This window comes from Limanda limanda, chromosome 16 (assembly GCF_963576545.1).
Source record: "Limanda limanda chromosome 16, fLimLim1.1, whole genome shotgun sequence".
NCBI classification, from domain to species: Eukaryota; Metazoa; Chordata; class Actinopteri; order Pleuronectiformes; family Pleuronectidae; genus Limanda; species Limanda limanda.
Genome location: NC_083651.1, coordinates 6,714,386 through 6,733,240, shown reverse-complemented (window position 1 = coordinate 6,733,240; position 18,855 = coordinate 6,714,386). Strand labels below are relative to the sequence as shown.

The window sequence follows — 18,855 nt, the reverse complement described above, 5'->3', positions numbered from 1 at the left end:
ACCTGTTAAAAGGTTTTTTAATTGTTTTTCCTTACTCATGTTAAAGCCCTATGAGACGAATTGTGATTTGTGAATATGGGCTATACAAATAAAATTTGATTGATTGATTGAAAAATGAAAAAAAAAAAAAAAGGAATATAATAACCCAGGATGAAGCAAAGCCATAAACGTTCAAAACAGACAAAGATGTCAAGAAAGTTTTTGTGGATAAGTTTTGACGCCGGTGTTGATTGGCCTTAAAGAAACTGTAGATCCTGGATCCACTCCAAAATCTAATCCTTCCATTCCACATACTTGGAAAGGAGTTTTTGAGTAATTCTGCTAATTGACAGAGAGAAGGAAATGTGGAGCAGGCGGAAGAGGACGTGGGTCACTCATAATGTCTTGTGACACCAGAGCTGCGTTAAGAACAAAGTTTAGCTGTTTAAAATCTTCTTGGAGACTTTAACCAACTTTACTATGAATTAATAAAACCACAAGTCTGTGACCGTCTGGACTGCAAGATGGAGAGAGAGAGATAGAAAGAGAGGGTCCGAAATTAAATAAAAAGAACAAGTTCAGGAAGGAGAAAGTGATGGAAATGCAGAGATGGGATGATAGAAAAAAAGCGAGGGAAGAAGTGGAGATAAGTCAAGTGATCAATCGGAGAGCATAAAAAGAGGAACGAGAGAAAAGTACGTAAACCCATGACTAAAAATACTTTCACACTAAAGCAGAAACATTCTTGTGAGAAGACTTAATAACAGAATTTTTATTTCATTTTTTAATTTCTCCTCTCATGGAATATGCTACTTGTTAAGTTTCCGAATGACGAACATAGGGATATATAAAAGTGGCAAAAGGTAAATAAGGTTTGGCTTGACTGAAATCAAACCAATTTCATAAATGAACTCCAAATGAAAAACTCCAAAATTAAATTGGGTCTCGACATTTTCTGGAGTTTGTTTTTCCACAGATAAAAAAGCAGCAGGAGATTGTCCGGGTCCGACTAATTCACAGTGAGCCTGGGTAGAGCAGCAGGAGGCAGGACATGATGTATTAACTCTGCTATGGCATTTCCCCCACATTTTACTTGGGGGCTGACAGGAATATTTCCAGAAAATGTGAAGAACAACGGCTCGGACATTTGCGTTCTTACTTAAAGCCCCTCCCCAAGATTTCAGGAGAATATCCGGGGTTCAGCTCATGTCTGAAAGCAGCCACAGTTCAGGTGAGCCACAGATTAAAGGTTTAATACTCTGAAGGGATGTGATCTATCGAAGACAGTAGTTGTTGTTTGCTTCCCAAAAGTGGACAAAAAAGAATATATATATTTTTCAGGTGTATCTTTGTAAGAACTATTTATAAACATATTTTTTGGATGCGTGTTGCTTTCATCCATAAAGAGGGTTTTTCAGAATTAGCCGGCTCAGATTGGATGGTCCATGTAAGACTGAAGGTAAACCCAGAGGACAGGATGAAGCCTCCTCCTGGCTTTGTCTCACAATGCACCCCCACACTTTGAGGCACAAACTGAGTGTATTCTGACACCGGAGGTTAAATGGGCCTGTCCTGTGTTTACATCACAGTGTCAATCAGAAGATGAATGGTTTTCGGATGGTTTGCCTTTCACCTGCCTGCAGGGTTAAATTGTGCTCTGCTGCGAGTGGTGGTTTAACGCCAGCATGCATGTGTTTGTACTGCTCCATATGTGACCACCTCATCTCCTAGGTGTGTTCTGATACCGCGCTGTCATCCTTTGTGTGTCTGTGAAACAGTGTGTGAGAAAGGAAGTCTTCGTAACCAGCTCCTATATCAAAAGATCTTATGCATCAGCAGTTAAGTGACAGCTCCACTGTGTGTGTGTGTGATGGTCAATCAGCCTCTGGGCCTGAGATGGATACCACAAGGTTTAAGGGTCACACACTAAAACACAATCTGAGGTTTTGATCTACCGATAACAAATTTGCAAGCACTTAGGACACACAACAACATTTAGGTGTTTCTCTCTCTCTCTCTCTCTCACACACACACACGGGATGGAGGAGGAAAAAAACATCCTTACCTTCCTCTTTCTGCTACGTGTCCATTGTGTACCACCAGGATCTGGTCTGCTCTGACGATGGTGGATAACCTGCAACGTCACAATCAATGTTACTCGTTGCATGTTGCTACAACGTTGTCTCCTGTAAATGTAGTTCACATACTTCTAACCTGTTTTCCTAATTTCAATGTCATGGCAGCATTCCTTGTCATTGGTGAGTCGTCCTCAAACCCTTCTACAATATACTGCCACTTTTTTTGTTTGTGTGCTGGATGTTGTGTGCGGAGTGAAGTTAGGAAACTTTGTGTTCATTCAACCTGGTTTACCTGCACTGAAGATTTTCCAGTCAATGTTTAAAAAAACAAAAAACTTGATTGCTTTTCTACTGTTTACATGTGTGGTTTACATGAAAGTTTGAATGATTTGCTTAACCACTGTTATTTTTCAGGTGTTCCAGAATCTGTTAAGCCATTGACACAATCTTCAACACAGAGTTCACAACTCTTCAAAATAAAAGCTTGGCAATTCAGCTCAATATAAAGTATTAAAGCATAAAAAGAATGTTATGCTTTTTAATTTGTTGACAACTTGCCAAAGATACATATCGCAGTGAAGGAGCTAAACATTTATATATATAAGCAATGCTCCCAAGTTCTGAGATTGCAGCCTCAAACGATGACATTTTATTACAGACAAGTAAATTCAGAAATATTCTTTTAACACAAGTAAAATGTCACCAAAGTTAACGTTAAAAACTTTTTTACAGTCTGCTTCTTTACAGTGCTTTGAAAATTTCTCGAGAAATTCCATAGGTGCCATAGGTTGGGAGGAGAGGGATGAGGAAATTCTGAAATGGGAAAAGAGGAACACATCTAAAGAAAGTAAGAGCAGTTAGTCCCAATGTGTGGTTAGATGTTAAATATACGCAGATGCCCTATAAAGGTAAAATACACAGTCACTCCTCAGTAACCACTCACAGGAACATACCATCACACTCACACAGCTGAGGACATCGCTCAGGGCTGGAGAACTCTGAATGAACCTCTCTGTAAATTATTAAAGTTAATATTTATAACCTTGCTCTGATGAGAGTCTGATTAAAGCCACACTCAGCGATCTGAATGGTTCTCAGGGACGGACGCAACTTTGCCCTGTTACCAAGAAAATTATTTCCCATGTGCACCGAGGAAAGTTTTCCACAGATGCTTAATCTTCTCGATGATAAATGTACGAATATGACATCTTAGAATCTAAAAATAGTATTTTTGAAAACTGGAGGGAGCACATTGCATGGTCCCCAGTTGATATTACGCTCATATGAAGAACCCCTCAACAAAAAAAAAAATAGGCCTCTGCAAAAACTGCTGAATGCCACTTTAAAGCTTCAGCAGAGCCGCCACTCTGCTTTAATGTCATCGAGACCATCTCTGGACGTCCGCCTGCTCAATATTTGATAGAAAGCCTCGGTCACAGGTAGAAATATCTCTCTCCAGAGAACGCAGATGTCAATCTTGTTTTTTTCTCCTCTCATTCAGGCTTTAGAGCAAGAAAAAAACATCCAGTGTGTTTAAATGCAGATATTTTATTGAAGGTATAGTTCATGTCCTGAGTTTAGGTTTTGTAAAAGGAAAATTATTTGTTTTACGAAGATTTCTAACCTATGGTCAGTGCAGTGGAAGAATCTGCTGACGTTTTTAAAACTACAAACTGTTTCTAGTTTTGTCAACATTCTTCCCTCAGGTCTGAACGTTTGCATTTTGGCGATAATAGAATTTCAGGGGAATTAATTTAATTTTAAAGGAGACAAATTATGTTCTTTCAGTGTTTCTTTCCTCTTGTGTGCTTTAAAGGTTTTTCGTGATGTAAAAGTTCTGCTAAGTTAAAACACATAAGTCTTCCCAATAGTGTATCTAATTCCGCATCATTGTGATGTCAGGTTTTTACACAAACCGTACATGACACAGTGAGCTTGATGCCATGTTCAGGAGCTGGTGAAAAATCCATCCAATAAGTGAGTCATGACCTGCCTGCTGTGTTTGTGTGTGTTTTAATTTCATTTAAGGCCTGAGTCCGTCAATAAAAACAGATCTGATCCAGACTCCATCTGCTGCTGCTATTGAAAGATTAAGAAGCTGCTGGATCAAAGACTCTCGGTCAACATATAATCAACATGGAGGAGAGAGACTTACGCTGTACAACAAACAGTTAAGTAGAGAAGGAATGTAATTATAATCACAGCAAAAATTCATCAACTAAATCATTTAGTGTGTTTGGGACGAATTGTAAACTCATATATTTGATGCCAGTGTTAACAGATTTAGTAAATACAAATTAAATTTTTTTTCCTCTGACACATTTGTGTGATAATGTCAAAGTAACAAGAAAGTTAGGTCGATCAAAATACGGATGTTGGTTACAGATACTCAAATATCTAAATAAATTACTTAAATTTTCAGTAACTTCAATGTTAAAGGAGATGGAGACATTTAAAGTGTTTGTGCCACAATTTTTGCTGAGATGTATATCTGAGTCACAGATGACGAGTCCCAGTCAACATCTGTAACCAGTGTTTGTATGTGTGGCTCAGAGTTTCCATACAGGTGTAAAAACATGTTTGTTCTTTCAGCGTGTCTGAGGGAAGAATGTTCCTTTAACTATTAGGTGGAGGACTCTTACAATTATTGGCTAATGCTTCAAAATGTGTGAAAATGGTTTTCAATACGATCAGGTTTTGAAACTGGAAGTGGAATTGTATATGGGAGGGTACGACGATGTAATTAGACTTAAATTGGTAACCGAGACTTAAATCAGACATGCACTCTGCAATTTGAGCCTAATTTTGGGAATACAATGAGTAGATTCTTCCAAAATCAGTTTTATCAGTACTCACTGCGTCAGCATGAAATAGCAGAACACAACAGTAGTAAATGTATAGTAGTTTATGGCTGGAAGCAGCTGCACAGCAAGAAAGAGAAAGGAGGAGATAAAGTGGTTATTACTGTAATCAGACTGTAGCCAGAGAGCAATTTACAATATGGTAGCTTCAAATTTAGTTTTCTTCCTTTCTGCAAAACAGATAAACCAAATGGCCCCACGTCTTTACAATCTAACTGTGTCTAAGACATATATGACCAATGCAGCCCGTTTCCACATGGTTAGCATTGTTGTGAAGAAGACACCAGTCCGAAACTGGTCCGGAGGAGCCAATGCAACGTGCAGTGTCAGCAGTTAGGTCACGTCAGACAATCAAATCTTAGAGTGAGCACATTGTGAGCTTTAATAATAAATAAATACAAATATATAACTGAACCCATAGCTGCTACAACATTTACAGACCTTGTTTATTGTAGCCTTTTGCCAAATTAGATCCTAGGCCACCTTTTGGGCGTCTCTGTGCTCATCAAATCGAACGTAGGCACATTATTAATGAATTATGAATTACTTATGCCTATAGCACATGTTGCTGGGACAGAAATAAAATCGTGGCAAAATCAAATCAACACTATTTTTAACACCATCACAGAATGTTTGTCACAGTGTTTAACTTGTTCAGATAAAAGTTAAGTTAAACCTTTGTTTCGGTTGTTTTTGTTTTGTCAGTCATTCTTTTAAAATTTAACCTTTTGCTCTTGACCAGTTGATCAAATGAGTCCACCTGGTTCAGTAATAGAGACCATGGTTTAGTAATGTCAGTCACAGAACAAGATAAAAATGATCCATTGTGTGGAGTAAGTGATGAAAACTGGGTCCGTGCAGTGATGCAGGAATCAGCTCCACAGGCTGCTTCACTCCTGATGTAGTTTAGTGTCTGCGATTGTCAGAGCCTTTCAAGTCTTTTTTCAAAATCACTCTGACTGATGAACGAGCAGACATCTGTTTCTTTTACTTTTGTTGACCTGTCATCACGCGTCACCTCATATCCTCCAATCAGCTTTCCCTTTAATCTCTCCATCCTTCTCTTTGTGTGCGCTCTAATCCTGTTTTTCTTTCACCACGTCCCACTTTTCCTTTCATCTTCTCTATTCACATTTGGTTTTCCTTCTCAGTTCATGCCCTGTATTATCATGGCTGTTACCACATTGTAACAGACCGTTGACATTTTTTAGAACAAGAGATAGAAACCTATGGCCAGTTCCACAGTGTACAATGTGCTTGTCCAATGACTATGAACACAATATAACATACTTCCCTAGTTACCTTCATTTATCAGTTCTGATCAGTTCAATAAGGTTGAGCTCAATATTCATCAGACCACAGATCACAACATCCTCACTTCATTATACTAAGATTTAAATTGGCATTGCAATACAATCATGATTGCTGCAAAGATCCATAGATAGCTCTTGTTGGAAATATTGCAACATCCTAAAAGTCCTTTGAGCAAAGCTGAGTTCCTGAATTCGATGCAAATACATCTACAGATCCTGTGGCCTTGTTTACTGTCGCCTTTTTGTCAAATCTGATCCTTGGCCACCTCGTCAGCAGCTCTGTGGGCCATTTAAAAAAAAAAAAAAAACTGAGGCAAAATCAAGTTGGACATGTCGCAACACTGGAACAACTACAAGCAAAAGCTGAGCTACATTTTCATGTTACTAACTTTAGGTGATTCCAGACAAGCACAGAAGTCCAGACATTTTCCTGAAAGGACTGTTTGTGAGAATTCAAAAAAAGGCTCCTCCACTCGCCTGAACGTTCCAGATGTTTTCCTGTTGTTGTGAACAAGTCTGCCGAGGACAACATCCTGCTGAGTTCTTCATATGTGACGAACAAACTAAAGAAACTATCTGGACCCAATTTTGCTGAAATTCTCCAGAGTGAAAACAGCTTTTCTGTCCCATTAGAGAATTCAATGATAGTCAAAAAGTAACTGCTCAATTAAAAAAAAGGAAACCTATAAAGAAGTTTAAGGGTCATAAATACAGAAAGCAGGAGGTTGTCTTCCTTATGAGACACATCTTTATATCATGTAATGTCACCTGTGTGCGACCACTATAGTCGTCCTGGTGGTGCAGACCTTGGCCAGTGAAGCCTGGATGTTCCTCTCAGTTTGGGTGTCCAGTGAAGAAGTGGCCTAATGGACCAAACAGAGTAAAATGAATCACTGTTGTTGTAGGAGACACCACAAGAAAAGAACAGCAACGCAATTAACCGATAAAATGTGTGAATTCACGACTGCTTTATGTCTTTGATGTTTTGGGTGTCTCATAATTAGTTATTTTGTAAAACAAAAGAAGATCTAGCACTTAAAGAATTTCCTTGGTGAAGAAAGCTTAAATGGCTAAAACTGGGCACAATACTATTTTAATGACGCAGTGGTGAAGACGGCAGTTACAGCCAGACATGGTCGGAGATGTTTATAATTGAAATCAGGCTGAGATGTACAGAGGACTTTACATGGACACTTGAATAAGTTTCTCGGCTGTGTGACTTTTATTATCGAAAATATCTTGAACAGGGAAGTTAACGACCCACTGTGACCTCAGCCACTGGTTTGAAACTTTGAGTTGGTCATTTTGTCTGGAGCAATCATGTTTTTTCTAAGACCAGAAGTAACCATATTTTAAAAAACGGGGTGAGGCCTGCACGCCAACCTACACCTGGCACCTGCACCCATTGGACGCTGCTAGCTGTCAATCACACAGTGATTTGACTTTAAATGGATCATAATTTACTAAATAAACATCAGCTGTAATGATGGGAAGTTTGGATCATTCTACCGACTCGGTTCTTTGAATCTCGTTCAGTAAATTGAACGAATCTTTTTTCGAGTCATTCGTTCATTTCAACGGGGGGGGGGGGAAGAAATTCCTGCATGAAATTCCTGCATTAAAATAATGTATCATGACAGTTTGGATGATTTGAAATGGTCATTTATTATCACACTAACTTTTAATTATCACGGCAAACAATTACGCTGCACTGAACTGTAAGTAAAGTACAAAAAAGTTAAAATAACGAAACCTGTAATTATTACTTGTGAACAAATATCATTCACGTCTTACTAAAAGTAGTCACGCAAGTGAACGATGTAAACAAATCCTTTCTGTTTCCTCTTCAGAGCCTATGCAGGTCACCTGAAAAAATTATCCAAATACTCGTACCGGGCAGATGAACGAATCGTTCACCTCCCGACCGTGTCTTCGGATCAATGATTCGTTCATCTGCCCGACACGAGTCTTTGGATCCTTTTTCACGTGACCTGCCGATGCGCGTCCACGAGAAAATTAACGAATCTCTCTTTGAGAGGACTCGTTACTCCCGAATCCTTAAAAGGATTCGTTCAAAATGAACGAATCGTTCCCTAACGACACATCACTAATCAACTGTATTGAAGAAGACTTGAAACTAGAGATTGAGACATAAACTCCTGAGGAAAATGTTGACTGACGTTATAAAGTGAGAAGTAGAGTAATTTTCTCATTAACTTCTATAGAAACATTTAGTGTAGTCGCCCTCTGCAGGTCGTAAATGGAGAATACAAGTTTTAGTCACTTCAACATTGGCTTCACCTTCTGTAGCCAGAGTCTACGTCCATCTTTAAATACTGTCGATTTAACCAGGTGCAAGTGCTGCCAAGTTCTCTTTCATTGGGAAAAAATTAAGTTTGTCAGGAATAATGGACATTGACCTGGAAATGAATGGAAATACTTTTTGACCGTTCACATCTTCTTTAAGAAGCTGTTGAAAATCCTATATTTGAAGTGACTTATTTTGTGTATGTTGCCCCCTTACCTCATCCAGCAGAATGATCTGAGGCTCCTTCAGGATGGTTCGAGCAATCGCCACTCTTTGCTTCTCCCCACCACTGAGCTTCAGCCCTCGCTCGCCCACCTCCGTGTCATAGCCTAGCACAGCACCCCAAAACAACGTGAATTGGCAAACACAACACAACTCAGCAAAAACAGGTACATTTTTACAATTAGCATTTAAACACACCACAAACACACCGTGGCCTGACCCTGAGGTAGCTCCAGTATTCTGGTGTGTATGTCAGCAGCCATGGCAGCTCCCTCCACCTCGTGGTCGGTGGCTGTAATTCGGCTGTAGCGGATGTTGTTGCCGATGGTGTCATTGAACAGAACCGTATCCTGGGGAACCACGCCAATAAACGACCTTAGAGAAGACAGGTGCACCTGAGACACAGCAATGAAAATGAGGAAGAGAGTTATTGTAACATTACACTAGTCCTGAAACAAGTAGCTCATTAGCCTTCTGCTAATCCTTAATTTGTATGTGGATTGGAGAGATGTATGCATTTAAACTCTATCTTTTTAGGCGTTAGTGCCGACATTCAGTGGCCGGAGTCTTTATGTTTTCGTCTCTTTCTTGAGAACATGAAATCTCAGGAACACCTCCAGGATATCCTTTTTATTTTGGTGTAAGTTGTCATTTGGAATAACACACGAACTGATTAGAATTAATTGGTCAAAGGTCAAAGCCACTGTGTCCTTACAAACCAGGTTTTTGGTCAAAATCTTACGAAAAGTTTGAAGGAATTTCTTAAATTATGGGATAAGGTTCACTGAAATTCCATTTCTACAAATTTGAATCTCTCTTGGTTTTTCCTTATTTTTCAACATCTCTCCGTCTCCCTCTCACACACACACACACGCACACACACACACACACACACACACACACACACACACACACACTAAGCATACATCTACATAAATGTTGCATGACTAAATTCATCCTACACTATATAATGCATGCTGCTCCAGGTCACAGATAGTACACATGTCTTAAAGTAATTTCTGTGCTCTCTCTGAGGCTTTAATGCACACAATTTTGTTTTTCCTTTATCTTTCATACAATTGACAACTTTAATTGAAACTCGGGATGGGTAAAATGTAATAAGTTGGGGTTTGTTCCAAGAGCAGAGAGAGCTCAAATCTCAAGACATTTTTTTTTCATCCAAAAGTGTCTGACTGCAGTAGGGCAATAAACACTGTCTCCTCTATGTTAGATATACCAAATATCATTTTAGCTAGCTCTTATCACGCGTGTTTTGTTCAATGTTTCTAAGAAGCGGCTCCATTCCCTGATCGCTACTGCAAAGACTTTGGGTCCTAATGTACAAGATGGCAGCATTTTATTCAGGACATTCTGACTTTAATTTGGGATAGTGTGAAGAAGTGGAGACGACGGGATTATGTTTTCATTCCTATTTGTCTGACTGTCGCACAAAAACTTGGAACTTGGTGCAGGGGTGGTTATGGGCCAAGGAAGAACTCATAAAGTAAATAATTTTATAAAAGCAGACATCTGTAGGGAGCTGATATCGATGTACAGGTGAAATTTGGTGTGGATCTGGATGTAGATCTGGATTTGGTCAATCCAAATAAGTACTATACGGTAACAAATATTCCTTTCAACTATATCATTGGATTTATATCTTCCCTGTGATTAATGTAAACAGTTTGCAGAACATTTCTATGAACCATTCTGTTGTTTATGTATCTTGTCCTAATACATATAGCCGTGGAGGAGGAATGCGTCCTCTATGTGTCCGTCCAGCTTTTAAGATTTAACCGTGTTCTAGTGAATCACACCAGGAACTGTTTTGTATTTTCTCCTCAGTTGCTGCAAAGGACTTCTTCTGTCTGTGTCCATCGTCACATCATCAGGATCAACGATGATTGAAATGTTTAACATTTGACTAGAAGGCACAAGATGATATGAAAAACCATCACACACTGTGGGATTTAACCTCATTCTAATGTTAAGAGCAGATGAGTCAGATCATGTTGACATCAATATGCTGCATGTGTCCAAACGAGTGAAATTATTGTGATGTGTTTCCCCTGTTCCCTGCTCCTTCTCATCCAGATATAATTTCCTGTTTTCCTCGACTCTCAGGTCAGTTTGCAGAACTTTTGAGTCTTTCCTGTGGAAAGCTTTCCTCGGCAGCCACAATACAAATTCCATTTCCTGCACCAGCTCGGTCTTGGCTAGTAATCACTCACTTTCCCCTAATTTGATCTTTGCTGCTCACTTTTGTCATTTCTTCCACTCTAAAACAACGTCACATCTGTTTCTGATAGAGGCTGACCTGTAGCACAGAGTGTTATAAAAGGAGAAAGACACAGATGTAGAAGAAAAAAAAACAAAAGGGGAAAACCAAAAAAAAAGAGAAAGGCTTTTAATGTTTATCATTGAAACATGACATCAAAAGAGGAAATGTGAGTGTGAGGCAGCTGTCCTCACTCACATGAGATAATGACCGTTATTAAAGTAAATCTGTGAGATGATGTAGAATTTATTTCTTCAACCCTCCTTTCAACAAAATATGTTTTTTATCAGCTGCTTTGCCAAATATGTTCAGCAGTAAAAACAGTTACTCATAGAGAGGAGGTCGGCTGGACGGTTCTGCACTGAGTTCCAACACAACATAATGACCACAACAAAATGAGGATCATGACAAATTATGGTCTGTCATGTGCTTGTGTTGACTCTTTTAATACTGACCAAGACCACAATCTTACCAGACGATTAAAAGTTTCAAAAAGAAAACTTTTATAAAAAGGTATCAAATATGAGGTCAGATGAATATCATGCTTATTCTTTAAAAACAACACGACAAAGACTAACGTTAGGAAGCAGGGAAATATGTAGTATTTTTTTTACCCATCACATATATTTCCAGCAGAGACATCGGGTATCAGCTTTTGTATTTGTATTTGTATTTTAATTTATTTATAATAAGGTTTATAGAGAAACTAAAATATCAAGTCTCTATTACATCTATTTGTCATAAGTGTTAGATAACATCTTGTATCAGCTGTTCCTTCTAATCAATGTAACATAAATAGTTATTCTGTTATTGTAGTTAATTCAGCTACACATGACATCTTCTGCAGTGTGTCCATCCTAGTAGTTTTACTCTTGTTGAGGGTTAAGAACAGAGGATGATGCACCCTGTTAAGATCTTTGAGACAAATTGTGATTTGTGAATATGGGCTATACAAATATGGTTAATGGTTTTGTATTTAGATAGCGCTTTTCTAGTCTTGATGACCACTCAAAGTGCTGTACAGTACAGTTTTACATTCACCCATTCACACACACACATTCATACAGTGCATCTATTCGCAGCATTTTGTTATTCTATGGGGGGTCATCCAGGGTTCAGCATCTTGCCCAAGGACACTTCGGCATGCAGATGGGTCAGACTGGGGATCGAACTACCGAACTTCAGGTTGGAGGACTACCACTCTACCCCTCAGCCACAGCCGATACAATTAGATTGATGAACTTCAACCACAACAGAAGTCCCAAGTGAATGCAAGCTACACAAAGCGACCATGTTGTGTATGCGTATTAACATCCAGTCTATTCCAACCCTTAGCAATCATGACTTGTAACGGAAATTTTACACTTATGCCGTTCACATAACACGTCATCGAAGGTGCTGTTATTATGTTACTCATGGACATAGCCAGACAGGATATTTCCAGCCTTTGTGTTCTTAGTTACCTCTCTGCAAGAAAACAAATATTTGTCTATACAACTATTAATTTAACAGGTTGGCTCTATATTCTGTGCCCTTGTGTTCCCAAGTCCTAATGATTCAGCTTATAAAGCTTCATAAATAGTTGATTGCCTGATTACTCAGCTGACCAACAGGAAGGTGTGTCATAGAATAACAGGAAAGCACGGGTAGTTATGAGCAGTGCCAACATGTTGAAACCAGCTTAGCAGACATTTTATCACCTAAAATCAAAAAAAGTAAACCTGACTGGCACCTAAAGAAAAACACAAACAGATGAGTCATTCAGTAACTGGCCTTCAGCGTTGGGGTCAGCATGACTGGACACGTCAGAGCTGCATCACATGTGGCAGCCACATGCCGATACAAACAGAATGGCACAGGACAGACCACTCCCGAGGTCTGAGGGCCTGAGCTGTGTTCACTGTGTTGCGCAAGTTTGCAGCAAAACTAACATGATCCAAAGAACAAGAATTATCCGTGCTGATGAAATTAATTTACTTCAAACCGATAAAGGTAAATCTCTGCATGTCTCGGTTTGAAATCTGTTGTATGAGGGGTAACCATGTGATTTTAACTCAACAAGCAGAAAAAGAGATATGAAGGAGGCAACCTTTTCTTAGTTAGAAACAGGACGTTATGGCGAAGCAGCTCATTCCAGGACTGATGATTTTGTCCAAACCCACTTAGATTTTATAGCAATTATCACGTTATTTTGTTCAATCGAAACACAAATAGAAATGCAAAAGAAGTGAGGATGCTACAGCTAGTCCAGAGCCAGGCTAGCTGTCTGTACCAGCTTGCAGTTTCCATGCTAAACTGAACGAATTGCGTGCAAGCTCTAGCTTTATATTTACAGAGAAATGTTGAACTATTTCTTTATCTGTAAATAATAACTAATGATCTTTACACTTCTGGTCAGGTACTAACAGCAATTAATTTGCGTTGTACTTGTACAAAGACAATCAAGTCAAATCAAATCTCATCTAAAGATTTTGCATCCAGTGACTCTTTGAATTGCCCTCTGGGGACAAATAAAGTTGTTTTGAATTTGAATTGAACCGCTACTGTTGCACAGATATACTGAGACTGATACTTTTCCTGACAGTTCCTTTGATTCAAAAAGTGTATGTCACATTGGAAAATGTGATTAACTCTTGTGGACATTCTATTTCTGTAGAATTCCCGTTTCAGTGTCGAGTACTGTATTGTTTTCTTGGATATCAAAACTAAATGTTTGTGTCTTGACAACACTCATTGGAATCAAATACATACCACACAGATTCTGTTTTAACCACATGAGCATAGTTAATACAACTATAAGACTGAAGTACTGGCTAAGAAGGACGCAGTTTTATGGAGTAGAAATGGCCGACGAGTGCTTTGATCGTGACATGTTGAAAAAAGTATTTACAGAGTACAACAAGGATTTTTATGGAGTGACAACAGGCAATGTGTGAAACAGATGTGTAAAGAAACCTGCTGGCATGATACTCAGAGTTCAACATCCTCCTCACAGTCGCTTCGTTAAAGAGGTGAAACTTAACGGCCACCTGCTAGTCAAAGGTCATTTTTAATAATTCATAATTTTAAACATTTAGTTTTCTTTATTTTATGTCATTTTCTCCTTTTTCCTCTCTGTAATTTACATGTTATGTTGGAATATTTCCTCATGTGGGTTGGGCCGTTCATGTTTTTTGGGGGAATTTAATTGTGATGCTTCACAACAACAGAATGATTCAGCAGAGTAAGAGGAGGAGTTTTTCCACTTCTTTCTCTTCCTCCTCTGTAAATAAAAACCCTGTTTGATAAAGAGTCTGATTCAACTTTAAGAGAATTCCTCATGAGCATATGTGTGCGTTGATTAAACGTTCCTCCTGCTGTGTAATTACAAACGACGTCCTCATAATCATCACCAGCCTCTTCATCCCAGCAAGTATGTTTGTGGTATGAAAACACGTGTACATGTGTGTGTGTGTGTGTGTGTGTGTGTGTGTGTGTGTGTGTGTGTGTGTGTGAGAGAGAGAGTGTTTGTACAGTTTGGATTTTATTGGGACTTTTGGCAAATCATAACAGAGATACTTCAACCACAGCGACAATAAATGGGCTCTATACACACACACACACACACACACACACGTAGTGTCTGGACTCGTTGCTACATTATTTAGGAACCTTTTACTATGATTTATTCACAGTGTGACTGTGGCTCACACACTTAGTCCAGCTTTGTGTGTGTGTGTAAGTGTGTGTAAGTGTGTGACTGAGAGAGAGAGAGAGAGAGAGAGATAGAGTGGAAACACAGGGAAAGTGCAAGTCAAAGTGCGCAAGGCTAAACCTGGAAACAGTAGATAGAAATCCGACCAGAAATCAAGAAGAGGGAAATAAGCACATTTGTTGATACCTCTGTTAAAAACTTAGACTGTAAATAAAGATGGGTCTCCACTTTCTCCCACTTCCCAGAAATTAAGCTAAAACATCCTGATATGAACGTTACCATCTTGCGGATTTGAAGCCATGAGTCTGAGCAGTGTGGATCGGAGGTAGCGTCAATAAACAAGCTTTTTATATATTCAAATAACTGATCAAACTGATCAGAACAAACATCAGTGTGATAAGAACTATTTAAAATGACTGAAACCATATTTGAGAAAAAATGGGTTTTGACTTTTTAGTTTTGTCCATGTCCCATCTGCTAACATGGAAGCAGGGCTTAGGATCTATACTGCAGCCACAATTCAGGTGGCGATCGATTCGGGAGCGATCTGTGATCCATCTTTATAAACAGTCAATGCAACGAACTGTGTGTGTGTGTGTGTTTGTGTGAGTTTGTGTGTGAGTAGGTACCTTGGAGATGTCCTGCCCGTCTATGCGGATGCAGCCACTCTGAGGGTCATAGAATCTGAACAAGAGACGTAGGATGGAGCTTTTCCCTGATCCAGATGGACCAACCTGCAAACACACACACACACACACACGTTACTGCACAAGACACCTAAACTTTTGTTTGGTGTCTACAACATGTGGCAGTCTGCAACATTTCTATTGAATTTAAATGACTGGATCAATTTGGTTCCATGATAATTCACAGAGGGCATTTACTTAAATACTGTGGTGAAGTACTTTACTTGTCCATTTACTGACAGTTTATACTTTAGAATTTAATTATTTTTTTTGAAGTTATAATAATAAAGTGTGTATAGTTATCATAAACACACAACAGGCTGATAAAATGCAAGCACACATTGCTTCGTTAAACAGTAGCTGCAATGAAAAAATTTAGATTAATTTGAGCAATTTCCAAAGGCAGAGGTTTAAAAATGTAGCAAATAAAACCAAAAAAAGACACCACCAGAGACACAAACAGAAAAACGTGATGCCTTGGTGGAAGTGGCCTGTTAAAGACCACTAAAGAAGCAGAGAAGATAACGTACCAGGGCGACCGTCTGCCCCGCCTCCACCGTGAAGGTCACATGTCTGAGAACCTCCATGCTGCACACACACAAACACACACATGTGGAAAAGAGCGACAGTCAGGATCCAAACTAAATTTATTTAAACTCTAATTTTGTGGATTAGAGAAAGGTCAAGACGGAGCAAAAACATTACAGATATAAATGTTATTCTTTGAGGTTCAGAGTAAAAACGGCAGCTATGGTTATGATACCATCATACAATCATAATACAATCATAGTTGCGAAGAGAAGGCAGCTCTTCTCTTCTTGTCTTTGTTCGTCTTCCACTGTGAAATAAAGGCCAGTGCACACAGGAGGTCAGCCGAGAGTCCTAATTAATAAAAGTCAATGTGTTTGTCAGTCATCCTGCAGACAGCAGGTGACCATGACCAGCTGAGCTTCTTCTAAATACAGAATTCAACTGCTGCTTCTCATCCTTATAAATAAAATACCCTAGAATACCCATGAGTATTTCATATGTGTCATTGTTACTGAACATGTAAAATGACAGTAAAAAACAAATTAAAAACAAACAGACAGATGTTGTACCATCCAGTGATGCTTCATCAGCATCAAGCTATTTCTATATGTACAATCGAGTCATGTCTGTTATAGAAAGATGGATCTGGGCTATAGACAGATTCGTTGTTGGCTACACACCCAGGTACGTAGTTGAAACAGACTCTGTCAAACTCCACCTGACCTGCTGTGAGCTGCAAGTCCTGTGCATCCTCCGCATCCAGAACCTGGGAGGAGGAAGAGGAGGAGGAAGATATTTAATGCAAATCAGTCTCAATTCAAGCAGAAGAAGAAATTAGCTCAAACACTTTTGTTTCTGTCATGTTGGCGCCAAAGCTTTGCCTGGTCGCTCATTCTAAATTTTGGAGACAAGACAGCTCACACAGAATGACGGAAAGTTTGAACATATACAACGACTAACAGAAAGCTTGTGCCCATTTGCTGATTTGGTGAGAAAGATTTTTTTTTCAGTTGATTAAGTTGAAACCGGAGAGCAGAGTGAGGTCATAAGATAATAATAATTTGTTTTGACACGTTATGTATCTACTTCTATAGATATAAGGACATTTTTATGTATTATTAGTATTTGCCACAAATGAAAACTATTAAGCACGGTGGCCCTGAGAGCTCAACGCACTGCAACTTAAAAAAACACATGCAAGAGGACAAAACACAAGCCAAGTAAGAAAACATCTTCATCAATTCACAACACAACAGACACGTGCTGCAAATACAGAAATGCGTCCATCACTTTTAGGTGTCCTCTGGAAACACTTCCGTTGTCGTTTTCTGTATTTGGTGCGCATTTCTGTATTTGCAGCACGTGTCTGTAATATGTTGTGTTGTGTTGTGAAATTGATGAAGATGTTTTCTTACTTTGCTTGTGTTTTGTCCACTTGCATGTGTTTTCTTAAGTCGCTGTGCGTTGAGCTCTCAGGGCCACCGTAATTAAGACATATTTATATTATTACAGTTGTGTCACTGGGGGACATAAAGTTGTCGACACCATAGTCGACACCATAAACCCTGCCTCCTCCATGTTAGCAGATTGGACATGAGCTCGATAAAAAGTCAAACAGGTATTAAATATATTTTTCTCAAATATGGTTTCTGTCATCTTAGGTAGTGTTCATGTTTCTAATAATTGTGATTATAATTTGATGATAGAAAAATGGGGAGGAACATCATGATTGGCAGCTGAGATGTGATGAAAAACCCTAACCCTAACACTAACCCTAATCACGCTTTTGATTGGTCTAACGCATGTATCCGTGGGGCATTGACACCGCGGTCTCCATCCATCTTTATTCACAGTCTATGGTTGACACATACATCTGCTAACTGCAATTTTAATACCATTTATAACATGATATTTCTTATAAATTTGAAACACATGGACAAAAGTTTGATGATTTCTCTTCCTGACCTTCCCCTACTCCCCCGACCCCCCGCGCCTGCAGCTTCCCAAGCAAAAGAAAAGAGGCTGCTGTGTTTTTAAGGTGCTCTAATGCTTTTGTTTACATTCATGTGGCTGTTTACCATATCAAGGGCCTGTGAATGTAGGAGCCTTTAGTGAGGAAGGCAGAGGACGCCTTTTCCCACAGAAACGCACACACACACACACACACACACACACACACACACACACACACACACACACACACACACACACACACACACACACAAACACACACACACATACAGGCAGACTGTGTACACGCACAAATACACACAAAGTCACACAAAGTCACACAAACACTTGTTGACCTCCTAATCCGCTGACCTCTGCCTATGTGAGTTTCTCTGTTTCCATGCACACAGACGTGTGACTTTGAAAACGTTTCTGATTTTAGCTGAATTACGACATTTAATTGGATATTTTCTTGCTTATCTTAAATTTTGCTTGTATTGTATTTATTATCCTACACGGTTAATAAAAACATTCACACAGCTACACCTGAGCAATAGCATTTTGTTACTATTCATGCTAATAAATAAATGATTAAATGACATCAGTGACAACTTTTTATTATGTTATTAACATTATCTGATCTTCCTTTATAATTGTTATTATTCTAAAATATATTTTGTACACTGGCATTAAACATATGACCAACATATCTTGATCTTATTATATTCATTCTAGCTGATTTGGGAGTATTAATATCAAAGCAAACACAAAGATATATTGAAGGAAAGATGGTTCTGATATTGAGTTAATTAACTCCAACTTAGCTCTCTGCACTAACTCGGTCCAGTAAGAATGACAAGTTTGTGACTCACCTCTTTCTTTTCCGACAGCAGCGCCAACATGTTCTCCATGTCAACAAATGAACTTTGAATCAACCTGCAGAAACATGTAATGC

The 18,855-nt window shown here is 39.0% G+C and overlaps 1 protein-coding gene across 1 annotated transcript in view; it reads right to left on the bottom strand.

Annotated features, from left to right (window-relative positions):
• abcb6b (ATP-binding cassette, sub-family B (MDR/TAP), member 6b) overlaps positions 1-18,855 on the bottom strand; it is a 29,751-nt gene that overhangs the window by 2,621 nt on the left and 8,275 nt on the right. Inside the window, exons 11-18 of the mRNA XM_061089071.1 lie at positions 18,773-18,836; positions 16,631-16,716; positions 15,950-16,007; positions 15,363-15,467; positions 8,982-9,156; positions 8,756-8,868; positions 7,000-7,094; positions 2,045-2,113 (exon numbers count right to left, since the gene is read on the bottom strand). Of these exons, the coding sequence (XP_060945054.1) occupies positions 2,045-2,113; positions 7,000-7,094; positions 8,756-8,868; positions 8,982-9,156; positions 15,363-15,467; positions 15,950-16,007; positions 16,631-16,716; positions 18,773-18,836 (765 nt within the window). The remainder of the gene's footprint in view (positions 1-2,044; positions 2,114-6,999; positions 7,095-8,755; positions 8,869-8,981; positions 9,157-15,362; positions 15,468-15,949; positions 16,008-16,630; positions 16,717-18,772; positions 18,837-18,855) is intronic.